General features: G+C 35.9%; 1 protein-coding gene across 5 annotated transcripts in view; it reads right to left on the minus strand.

Annotated features, from left to right (window-relative positions):
* The window catches only part of RALGPS2 (Ral GEF with PH domain and SH3 binding motif 2), a 151,952-nt gene that overhangs the window by 75,901 nt on the left and 62,696 nt on the right, over positions 1–13,355 (minus strand). For all 5 annotated transcript variants that reach the window (XM_021682807.1, XM_021682806.1, XM_021682804.1 and 2 more), the window contains exons 6-7: positions 9,626–9,715; positions 4,165–4,257 (exon numbers count right to left, since the gene is read on the minus strand). In XM_021682807.1, coding sequence (XP_021538482.1) covers positions 4,165–4,257; positions 9,626–9,715 — 183 coding nt within the window. The remainder of the gene's footprint in view (positions 1–4,164; positions 4,258–9,625; positions 9,716–13,355) is intronic.

The raw sequence follows: 13,355 nt of genomic DNA on the forward strand, positions 1-13,355 counted from the left end.
GTCTGATCGAATTTTGTGTGATGAAAATGATCTATGTCTGTGCCGCCCAATACAATGTCCACTAGCCACACATGACTACTGAGTACTGGCAAAATGGCTAGTATGAGTGAGGAACTAAATTTTAAGTTTAATTAGAATGATTTAAATTTAATACCCACATGTGGCTAGTGGTTACCATACTGGACAAGAGAGCACTAGATTATAACACTTATGTTTCTGTCATTAACAGAGCTACTAGTCATTTTTCCCATTGTATCTTAAAGGTGTTGGTAGTTGGAGAAAGAGTCCAAAAACCAACATTATTTTCCTATCTTGGTGACTGTTATCTTCACATAGATGATACTCTTACTACCCTGGTATCTCAGTTCCTTGACTTCTCTTCCATTCAATGATCTTACCTTTTACCACTCTCAGCCTCTACTACTCCCTTGGTTATCCTGAATCCAGTAAGTACTGACTCCACCAGAATTCCCAATCCAGTTACCAACACTACTTTTTCACTCTTCCTTCTCTCTCTCTTACTTGGGTTAAATTCCTTACCTATCACTAAAACAACTTGTACATTTACCCACTTTATCTCTTGTGCTATCCTTGACCCCTCTATGGTACAAACAAGCCTTAAAAAATTCCAACACTGATTAAATACAATTCTCATCATTACTCCAGGCTTATGCTGAGCACCTGCACCTGGTTAGAGAATACATGACTTCAATGACTGGTTTCACCTTAAATTCATGACCAAAAATCTCAGTCATAAGGCCTACCATACCAAACCTACCGTGTTTCCCTAGTTAATTCATTCTCACACTCTTCTAAGATGACTTTCATCTGTTCTTCTTTCTTCAAACCTCTAACACCTCTCCCCCATCACTCTCAAATAATGACTCTGCTTTATATAAGTCTTAAGAAACAAACATCAGAAGAATTTCTACAGAATCTCACCACCACATCTACCAACTTACCTGCATCTGTAACCAAATGCATCCCCTTCTCTACTGTTAACATGGATAAACTGTTCCTGCTCCACTATAGTACTGGATCAATTCCCTCCTGCCTGATCAAGGGTATTGCTAGAGTAACTTCTTGCTCTACCATTTTTCTTTCTATTAGGTCATTGCACCAGCATACAAACATACTGTCCTGGCTCTCATTTCCAAAAACAAAACAAAATGCCACAAATCTTTTGTCTTACATTCCCCTCTAGCTGCCAGATTTCTCTGCAGCACCTCAACCCCGCCCTTTATGACAAAATTCCTCAAATGCATTCTCTATACTTGCTGTCCCATTTTTTTCTCCACATTCTCTCAAATCCAATCAGTTTTCACTCCACCACTATACTGAAACCACTCTTGGCAAGGTTGCCAATCCTCTCCAACTGCCATATCCAATGGCCATCTCAAAGTTCTCACCTAATTCAACTTATGAGCAGCATCTGACACAGGTGATCACTCTTTCTTGAAACACTTTCATTACCTGACTGTGGAAAACTCCCACTGTGATATTTCCTCTGTTGATCCCTTATTTTTCCAATCTGTAAATCTTGGAGGCTTCCAGGGCTCTTCATCTGTACTTACGACTCAGGTGATCCTATCCAATCTCATGTTTTAAATACTATGTTTATGCTGATGATAAAAAAAAAAAAAATACATCTCTAGCTCCAACTCCTCCCTTACTCCAACTCCTCCCTTAAACTTGTACACCTAACTCTGACCTTACAGTTGCACATGGATATTTATCAGCCAACTCAAACTTGGTATGTGTAAAAGAGAACCTCCCTGCCCCACCACCAACACACTCCTTCCCTATAGTATCCCCAGAATATCAGTAAATAGTATCTCCCTTATCTGATTTGAGGTGACCTCTCTGGACTCATCTCCTACCATCAACTACTCCATAGCTTATTCCACTCTGTCAATACCGACCACCCTGCTATTCTTTGAAGGTTACCAGGGCCTTTGTGTTGGCTATCACCTCTGCTTGAAATTCTCTTCTCCCAGATCTCCACACAAATGCTTCTCTCAGTTCTTCCAGCTCTCTACCCAACTGTCACTTAACAGAGATTCTCTTACCATATACAGTTAATAATATGGGTTTGAACTAGGCAGGTCCATTTACACGTGAAGTTTTTACAGCACAGTACTGTAAATGCATAGTCTCTTCCTTATGACTTTCTTAATAACATTTTCTTTTCTCTATCTTACTTTATTGTAAGAATACAGTATATGATATACATAACATACAAAATACATGTTAATCAACTTTATGTTATTGGTAAGACTTCCAAGTCAGCAGTTGGCTATTAGTAGTTAAGTTTGGAGGGAGTCAAGTTTTATGCGGATTTTTGACTGTGCAGGGGGGTTGGCATCCCTAATCTCTGTGTTGTTCAAGGGCTGATTGTACTATATAAAATACTACCCTGTTTTCTCTTCTATCCCCTTTAATCTGCTTTATTTTTCAGAGCATTCATCAATATTTATGATATATCATTTATTTATTTACAGCTTATCTTTTCCCAGTAGAATGTTAGCTGCATAAGAATGGGACTTTGTATCATTTACTGCTATATGCCAAGCAGTTAGTGCCTGGCACAGTATAGACTATTTTAAATTTAATATAATTTTAAATTTAATATAAACACTAAAGATTTTATTCAGATTAATAATGAAACTGTTACTAAATAAAAAATTCTTTTCCATGCAAATACATGAGGGAGACAACAAAAATATCTTTAAGGAAAATAAAAATTAACTTGAGGGAAATGTATCTCATTTCTAAACCACAATATAAATCAGAGTATAATTCTTTTCCCTAAAATTGCAAAGATGGAATTCATTACTGTATATTTATAATCATTTCCATTCACCAGTGAAATTCAAATTTTAAGAAAAGAGAGAAAGGCCATCTTATTAAAAGGAATTTTTTTAAAGTAAGAAAACCCTTCATCCAGGTGCTTCTAAAATGCAAATAAAATATAAAGAGGATCATAAGCTCTTCCATATTAATGTCTTTCTTCTAATACAGAAAATCACCCTGGTTTTCATGAGAAACATCTGTCTCTTCAGATACGATGAAAAGTAAAAGCAATACTAGGCTAATTAAAAACAGTTATACTGGGGTGCCTGGGTGGCTCAATTGGTTAAGCAGCTGCCTTCGGCTCGGGTCATGATCCCAGGGTCCTGGGATCAAGCCCCGCATGGGGCTCCCTGCTCAGCAGAGAGCCTGCTTCTCCCTTTCCCTCTGCCTGCCACTCTGCCTACTTGTGCTCTCTATCTCTGTCAAATAAACAAATAAAAAATATCTTTAAAAAAAAACAAAACAGTTATACTTTAGCCAAGAAAAAAAAGCAGCTTTTAAAAGTTAGTCATCTCTTTATCACAGGATCCCAAGAATATAGTAATCCTTTGTATAAAATGTATTAAAATCATTCCTCCTTAACACCAAAGAATACTATTAAATAAGAACAGATTTAATCGGATATGAAATTTTACTTATATAAAATCTAAATGAAAAATACCTAGAAAGCTTGAGGCCAGTACCACATCACTCAAATATGGAAGTACACAGATTTGCAGAAGTCAAAATTCACACCCTGACTGACCTTGTCAAAGTGATAGAACCAAATACAATTAACATATATCAGAATGTGCAGCAACACTGCATAATCCCATGTTAACTACCCAATTTTTCATTATTCCTGAGGGGAAAAAAATCTAAGTTTACTGACTAAAAGATAATGAAAATCTAAATAAGTAAATATTCTGAAAGTTGCAATTTAGATGTTCTCCTTGAACTTTCCAAAAGCTTAATCTTTACAAGATTAAATGCAAAAAAACTGCATTAAATGCAAAAATAAAAATTACACTTCCCCATCAGTAAACATGAAATGCTATGCTGTCAAAGATGCTTACACAGATTCTACAAAAATGATTTCCTAAATGGCAAAACCCAAGTGCCAAGCTATAATTTACCCCAAAATTACCTGACAAGTCTAGTGTAACACTTGAGAGAGGAAAAAGTAGGTTTCAAAAAAAAATAGAGTATAAACTAATTTAAAGGTCCTTATCTATTATAATATTAACCTTACTAAGAACTACAAAAGAAATAAATACATCTTTACTTCCAACAGGAAGTCTAACCCTTTCACTAACTAGGAAGAAGACTTACCGCCCATGTTTTAGTCAACCTGAAGATTGGGGCACTCTGTAAGCCAGAAACCACTGCCATAAGTGCATGAAGGTTATTCAGCTCATACAGTTTCTGAAGATTTAAGAAAAAGGGGGAGGAGAGATAAAAAATAATGAGAATAAATATAAGAAAACTTTCGATTAACAAGTAAAATCTAGGCAATTAGTAGTGTTCTAGTACTTCTCACCCTCATCAGCAAGATCGTCTTTAGAGTACCCATTATGTTTACAATAAGTTGATTTTAGCCCACAACAGAACTTCCACATTCTAACCTGGCATTGACCCCAAGCTCTGGGAACAAATCTACCTCTAGTTCAGTAATATATTAAGAAAACCAAAGTTATGGCTCAGTATCAAGTTTACCCAATATGATCATACACCCCATTTTCTAGTAAGGAGTCTCCTTCCTTATACTGAAATACCAACCCCCTGCCTTATGATCCCAGTTTTAAGAAAGGGTCTGTGCCCAGGATCCTGATCTGGTTTTCTACTCAGTACCCTCATAATTCCAGGGTTAGGGTTCAAATCTGCTTTCCACAGTCCTTAATTCCCTTCTGCCTCCCACCCGAATCCTGATTCTCTGTTCTTCACTCATGTTGGGACATCCACTCGCTTCCCAATACTAGACCTTGCTTTTTACAGTCTCCTTGCAGGACTCCTACCTAACATTAGGCTCCATCAGTTTGCCAAGAGATCTACTTGATATTTATTTATTTATGTATTTATTGCTAATTTCCCAGATTTCCTCATAATACCAGATGCTTACATCTTAATGGTCCTATCTGAAAATCATTTAGAATGGTCCTTGCCCACCACCAAGAGACTCCAAGGCAAAAATGCCTGTTTTGAACATTAGAGCTAAGGAAAGAGGAGGGTTTCTGTTTCTCTGGAGAACTCTGACCAATATATCACCTTAGCTCAGGTCTCAAAGAATTCCCATAAAGTTTCAAGAAATATGAACTCAAAAGACTCAATTTAAAAAAATGGAAAATGAAAAAACATAAGGAACCAAGAATTTACAAATGGAGAACAATATCAGTTATTGGCCTCAAATAAATGAAGATTAAATATGAAGATATTATCTAGAATGCAACATAAAAGAGGTTTAAAAAATGTGAAAAAAGGTTGAGACATGAAACGTAGAGAAAAAAGGCCAACATTTATCTAGCTGGAGTTGCAGAAGAAGACGAAAAAAAGTAATGGCAGAAACGGTATCTGAGACATGATGGCTGATTATTTTCCTAGATTACTGAGAAGACATTAATTCCTAGGTTCAGGAAGCTCAAGGAATCCCAAGCAGAGTAAAAAACAAAAAACAAACACACAAAACTCTAAGTCTGGAATAGCATTTTTTTTTTCCTAAAGATTTTCGTTTTTTGAGAGAGAGAGCAGGAGCAAGGGGGAGAGGGAGAAGCAGGCTTCCTGCTGAGCAGGGAGCCTGACGTGGGGCTTGATCCCAGGACCCTGAGATCACGACCTGAACTGAAGGCAGACGCTTAACCGACTGAGCCACCCAGGCACCACTGGAATAGCATTTTATAAGAACAAGGTGACATAAAGAGACTTACAGGTTAAATAAAATAAAGATCACTTTAACAAAGGATTTTTAAAAACGGTGTCAGACCTCAACATCACTAATCATTAGGGAAATGCAAATCAAGGCCACAATGAGAGATCCTCTCATTTGGTCAGATTGGCTACTATCAAAAAAAACAAAAAAAACAAAAAACCCCAAAATAACAAGCATTGGCAAGTATGTGGGGAAAACCCTGCTCACACACTGCTGGTGGGACTATAAATTGATGCAGCCACTATGGAAAGCACTGTGGAGGTTCTTCAAAAATTTAAAAATAGAACTACCATATGATCCAGCAATTCTATTTTGGGTATTTATCCAAAGAAGATGAAAACACCAATTCAAAGAGATATATGCACCCCTATGTTCATTGCAGCATTATTTACAATAGCCATTATTTACAATGGAAGCAACCCAGTGCCCACTGATAAACAGAGAAGATGTGGTATCTATGATACAGTGCAGTCTTAGCCATAAAAAAAGAATGAAATCTTGCCATTTGTGATAACCTTGTTGGACATAGAAGGTATTATGCTAAGTGAAATAAATCAGAGAAAGACAAATACGGTATGATTTCACGTATATGTGGAATCTAAAAAACAAAACAAATGAACAAACAAAACAGAAACAGATTTATAGAAAATAAACTGTTGGTTATCAGAGGGAAGGGTTTGGGGGAGTGGATGAAACAGGCAAAGGCAATTAAGAGGTACAAACTTCCAGTTCTAAAGTAAGTAAGTCATGGAAATGTGACGTAAAAAATATTATAATAATTTTGTATGGTAACTAGACTTATCGAGATAATTTCATAATGTATAAAAACACTGAATCACTATGATGTACACCCGAAACTAGCAGGATACTGTATGCCAATTATACCTCAATTAAAAAAATGGTGCCAGAATTATTATTCATATGAAAAATATGAATAGTAATCCATAATCCATACATACATAAAAATTTATTCCACATGGATTATACTCAAGTACAAAAATCAAAGCTATAAAACTTTCTTAAATTAGGTATGTTTAAATAAGACAAAATTAAAGATCAGTAAGTTTGACTACTAAAGAATAACTATATCAAAACATAACATGAAAAGTGGTAAGACAAGTCAAAAATAGAATGATGCATATGAAAACATGTAAAAGAGAACTAGCATCAAGAGTTAAATAAAAAACTCTTACAAAAATCAATAAAAGACCAACACCATAACAGAAAATTGTTCAAAGATCCTGAACAGACATTTCAGGAGAGAAAACCTAAATGGCCAACACAGAAAAAAATATTCATTCTCATCACATTCAATGAAAGTTATCTAACTGTCATTTCTTTAAAGGTAATTTACCTGTTCTCTCTATATTTTAGTGCTTCAACCCCCACATGAGCACCTAGAGACTCCTACAAAGCAGTAGTGTTTATAACAACAAAAATTTCAAAACTATCCAAGCTTGAGTATATTGAAGAATTTGTGGTATATGCAAACAACAGAACACTCTAAACAGAGATATACCCTGAAACCATTCAGAAACAGTGCTGAGTAAAAAAAAACCAAAGTTTTAAAAATATAAAAGTAATTAGGAAATGATTTAAACAAAATTGAAAAACATAAAATATATGATTCAGAAACACACACACATATATAAAACTATATAAGAAAAGCAAACAAAATTCTGGGCAATGGTTCCTTTTGTAGTGGGAGGGTAGGGGATCGCATATGAGGATACCTATGGGAATTCAAAGAGGGCAGTGGGTACATGGATATCCACTTTATCATCCTTTTGATACCTTAAATCTACTTTATAAATTTTTTGTGTGTCTCTGTGATCAGAATTATGTATCAAACTTGATTTAGACTATGGTACCCAGTTATTTAATCAAACATTAATCTAGGTGTTGCTGTGGAGCCATTTTGTAGATATGGTTTACATCTATAATCAGTTGATTTTAATTAAAAGAGATTACACTTGATAATATGGTAGGCTGCATCTAATCAGCTAAAATGGCTTAAGAGACAAAAACTGAGAGAAGAGGGGCACCTGGGTGGCTCAGTTGGTTAAGCGACTGCCTTCAGCTCACGTCATGATCCCAGAGTCCCGTGATCAAGTCCCACATTGGGCTCCCTGCTCAGTGGGGAGTCTGCTTTCCCTCTGACCCTCCCCCCTCTCATGCTCTCTCTTAAATAAATAAATGCAAATCTTAAAAAAAAAAAACTGAGAGAAGAAATTCTGCCTCAAGACTGCACCTCCAATTCCAGCCTGAGTTTCTAGATTGTCCACCTGCCCTACAATCGATTTCACACTAGCCAGCCCCTTCCCCCAACTACTGGAGCCAATTCCTTAATTTTCTTTATATATTTTATATATATGTGTATTTATCCTCTCACTCTAGAGAACCCTAACTCATACAATCTACTAAAAGAAGAAAAAGACCTGCCCGTTTTATACAGACTGAATACAGAAGGCAGAGAGGCAGAATAGAAGGATTTAAGAGACGGTACACAACAAAAAAGGTTATGAACTTAGGGCTTGGGACGAAAGCAACCACTGTCAAAAATAACTTAGAGTCTGAACTGGAATTAAATGATTACTTGATGAGGAGGATAACAGCAAGCCTGAAAGGCGGAATTTGGTTTCTTTTTTCTTTTTTTAAGATTATTTATTTGACAGAGAGACACAAGCGAGAGAGGGAACACAAGCAGGGGGAGTAGGAGAGGGAGAAGCAGGCTTCCCGCTGAGCAGGGAGCCCGATGCGGGGCTCGATCCCAGGACCCTGGGATCATGACCTGAGCCGAAGGCAGACGCTTAACGACTGAGCCACCCAGGCGCCCCTAGAATTTGGTGGTTTTGAATGGAATGTGCAAAGCATAAAAATACCAGGAAAAAATAAAACAAATTCAGACTTTATGGAGAAAAGACATGAATTTGTTAGCAAAACCCAATATTTATCGAACATATCACAGAGAACGTTTTAAAAGTTTTATGACACTGCCACAAAATATCATATTTACAAAGCTAGCTCTGCCACCTAGTGCCACAGAATGCTAGAATACAATTGTTCCCAGGTGCTCAAGGAAAATATGTTACAACTCACAGCAATCACAATTTTACAATAATTACAGTAATTTAAAACTGTAAAAAAGGTATTCTTATTTTAATCCACTTTCATTCGGATGTGAGGTAAGTTATGTATTTATTACAAGAATAATGAAGAATGTGGCTAAAATTATACCACCTTTTAGTGAACTTAACGTAAATTTGGAGTTATGAGTTTTAATAAATTATTGGTATCCTCCTGTGAAATGCTCTGTTCACCCCCTCCTCTCTAAATTCTGACCATCCTTGAAATCCATGTTCCTTTTCTCTTGCTGCATTTATTATCCATGCCATACAACAACTACTCAATTAACATATTTTGTTAATATCCTCTTTATATTATTCTCTTACAAATAAAGTCTTCTCATTCTCCACATGGTTGGCAGTGATGTATTTCAAAAGCAAATAACTGATATGTATTTTCCTACTTAATCCTGTAAGGCTTTCCCAATTACGTGCACAAGAGTCCAATATTTTGTAACTGTCATACTTCACCATAATCTGATCTCTGCCTACTTATCCAGTCAAATAAATAATATAATCCAGCTACTCTGAGAGAGGGAGGAAAGATATAAAAGGGAGGAAGATAGGAGGAATAAAGAAAAGGCAAAGAAAACAGGCACCCAATTGAAAAAATTGACATACTAATCAATAGGCCTTATTTTCCAGGGTCAGTAAATAGTAAATAAGGTGTCACAGGCAAACACTGACTCACAAACAGTGCTGAATGGTTGGGACTCTCAAAAAATAAAAACAAAAGTTTTCTTACCTTAGCAGTTTTAATATAGTGGCTCAACACTTCTGCTCTGATTTTTAATGTCTGAGCATGAAGAATTTCTCTAACAACCCAAAAGCTTACCTGCAAATAAAAATGAAAAATAGTTGAATGGCAAGATTCTTCACTCACTAGGATCCAATTAATGACAGGAACTACTTGATGAACTACCTATAGCTGGTTAATAAACCATACTTTCTCTTTCCCAGCACACCCCCCAATTGGATATATACCCAATCTTTGGATGTTGCATACACTTCATATATGTACGATATGTATATGCACAGAGACAGATATAGATATGTATGTGTGTACATACACAAAAACATCACTATGATTTTTGATTTGTAAAAGCAAACAGAAGTTTCGAAGGAAAAGAGCTAACAGAAGAATGCAATAAAACCAGAGTGATACAACAAGAACACTATACCAATACGTGTGATTTTGCTGTATTCTGAAACACCGTGGCAGATTAGATATGCTTTAAGAGCAGACATTATAAAATATGCTACTTATAGCATACTTTTCCTGTGGCTGTGTAATCCCACATTGCCATTTATTTACACTAAGCATAATCGTAAGTGTGAAGAATCCCAAGTGTTTCTTGGTATGAATAAAATGAAATATCATAAAGAAAACGTATCTAAGCCATTCTAAAATTAAACTAAGATTGTATTTTAAAAATCATGTAATGCATTCCCTAATTCATAAACCATATTCATAATTTCTTTCAAGACATTAAAAATCATTCATCAGAAGGCAGACTAGATCTATGTATCACACTACTAAAATGCTCTATCTACTCTGATGAAAGTAGTTTGCTTACCATATGATATAATGTAACATTTTTAATTCATTTACTATGATAAGAAAATCAAAGCACTATCAGTTGGCTTAAATTTCTAAATCTAAAAACAGTGTATTAGTTAAGAAATGACAGTGCAAAAGATAGCGCCTTGCCTCACATTTCGTCTCCCTGTTTTAGTGAAACATTTCATCAATAAAATGCCAAAATGTACATATTTTGTATATATTTTACAAAGGTATATATGTAAATATAAAATGTATATATTTTACAAAACCATCTTCCTATCCGTTACTGTATCTGGGCTACTAATGGCAATTATTATCCCTGATTCTGATAAAGTTTACTTCTAAAATATATCAAAAGCTATACTTTAGATATTTGATCAACAACCATAGCCAATATTACCCGTGAACTCAATCTAAACTGCATGATCGCTGACTTTATTAAATTTAATGTGAGACAAATTTTAAGACAAATACCATCAACATGGCCCAAAAGTTCTTGTCATTCTTTTCACTGAAAGTCATCTGGACAGGTTTGTGACTGCTTTGATAAACAGAAGATGAACGAAATTGATGCTAACTTCCAGGACAAGGTCATAAAAGAGCATGCAGCCCCTGCCTTGATTGCTGGAACATTCTGTCTGAGATTCCTGAACTACCACGTAAGAAGTCCAACCACCATGCTGGAAAGGCTAAGTGTAGGTGCTCCCCAGTTGACAGTCCTAGCTAAAGCCAACCATACCTGAGAATACTGATCCAGAATGACCGACACTAAGATACACTTCAATAAAATTACTGGGAAAAAAAATCTGTCGGCCATAGAGACAAAAAGATACAGTAATTTTTAAGGAAAATAAAATGTAATTATCATCAGACTTTTCAACAGCAACACTGTCAGGAAAAAAAATGGATTAATATCAAGGAAGGAAAATTTTATACAGAGGAGAGGAAAATTTGTCAGCATTCAAGAATTCAGGCATTACTGTTTTAATGAGTCCTTCCTGAGTATTGTAACAGAGAACGAGCTTCAGGCAACCAAACAGCCTAGAGAAACACCAACATAAGGATGGTACTTTAAAGAGGGTTAGAAAGAGAGTACATTATATAATGCCGATATGCTCAGACAATATATAGTGCAATTATAAAAAACAGAACATCTGCAAAACATCTGTTTATAACATTATTGGTATTAGTATTATTATTCTGAGTCTGTTGTTTGTTATGTAGGATAAAGCAAATGAGTATATGATAGGGTATTGTATCATGTCCTATGTCCCTTGAAAACCAGAATTCTGGGTGTGGAAGAAAGAACATATGGATGTAACACAGAAGAGTTGGAAGTAAAACTCCGGTCCTGAATTCGAATTAGAAGTATCAATATGAACTCATGAGATGCTTTATCTTTAAATAGTTGTATGTGTATGTGTATAACACACAGATATCCTAGCTATCTCTGCTGAAAAAGGCATAGAAATTGTCATTCTGATAGCAATGAGCATTCCTAGCATTCAGGTCCACTTCCCCCCCATAAGAAACCAGGACTTATTAAAGAAATGTTCATTCCAGCTGGGGGACAGGTAATGGAGCAAATGAACCCGAAACATCTTTGTATACCAGATGGCAAGGGAACTATTCGAGACTACTAGGGTTGTGACAAAGGACATGAATGCCAACTTGCATAGACTTCCACTGGCCAAAGATGGAACAATATTCGTCTCAATAAAGATAATAACCACAATGGGTTGAAACACATCATATGCATCTAAATTTATGAGTTCATAATGGTATTAAAAAATAAAAAACTACTTGGTCACTATTAGAGGAACACCAATTCATTATCTTCAAAATTATTAAATAAAGGGAAGGATCAAACATTCATCCTTCCTTGCTTATAGGTAATGAACCTCTGGGCAAGCAAATACCAGAGGAGGGAAAATGTCTCTTTATAAAAGCATTTCAAGGGGCGCCTGGGTGGTTCAGTCAGTTAATCATCTGCCTTCGGCTCAGGTCATGGTCCCGGGGTCCTGGGATCGAGCAGCACATCAAGTCCGCATCGGGCTCCCTGATCAGGGAGTGGTCTGCTTCTCCCTCTCCCTCTGTCCCTCCCCCCTCACCGCTCGTACCTGCTCTCTCAAATAAATAAAATCTTAAAAAAAAAATAATAATGGTGCAGATAGATTTCTTGTAATAGACTCTAATTTCTTTTATAATCTGCTATTTCAAATCTTCTATGACCCTACTAGGAGAAATTAATAGAGTAATGGAGCAACTCAGTAAGATTATAGGATCAATTGTAATCTGGAATAAGGATATAAGCTTCTGGTACAATGTGGCATATTTGACTCTGACAACTTTTTGGCTTATTTAAGAATAATATGCTGGAATAAGGATAAAAGCTTTTGGTACAATGTGGCGTATCTGACTCTGACAACTTATTGGCTTATTTAAGAATAATATGCTTAAAATCTAAAGTCAAATTTGTGAATATTATAACAATGTTTTTGTATGGTAAAAATTTTACTGTGATGAAAAATTCTGACCAACTCCGAAAAATTTTGAATATATAACTATATAACTTGAATATAAAATTCAGTGAAAGACATGTTTGCCCTATATCCCTATTTTAATGTTTTAATCTTATTTTTAAAAACTTTGATCTACTTCATTTTGGGGAATACAGTGAACCAAATAACCTGAGAAACTGTTTATGTAAAAGCCTAGAAATGTTGGGTTAAAGACAACAAACTCTTTTTTAAAAAAACATGTGGCTAACTTGAAAGAAAGGATTTCCCCTAGAGGCGGGGGGGGGGGGGGGGGGGGGGGGGAAGAAAAAAAGAAAAGAGAAGGGGGAAAAAAAACGGGGGGCAGGGGGCCCCCCGGATATTTTTCTCAGGTAAGTAAGGGCATGCAGTCT

The sequence above is a fragment of the Neomonachus schauinslandi genome, chromosome 6, assembly GCF_002201575.2.
Source record: "Neomonachus schauinslandi chromosome 6, ASM220157v2, whole genome shotgun sequence".
In the NCBI taxonomy this organism is placed as follows: domain Eukaryota; kingdom Metazoa; phylum Chordata; class Mammalia; order Carnivora; family Phocidae; genus Neomonachus; species Neomonachus schauinslandi.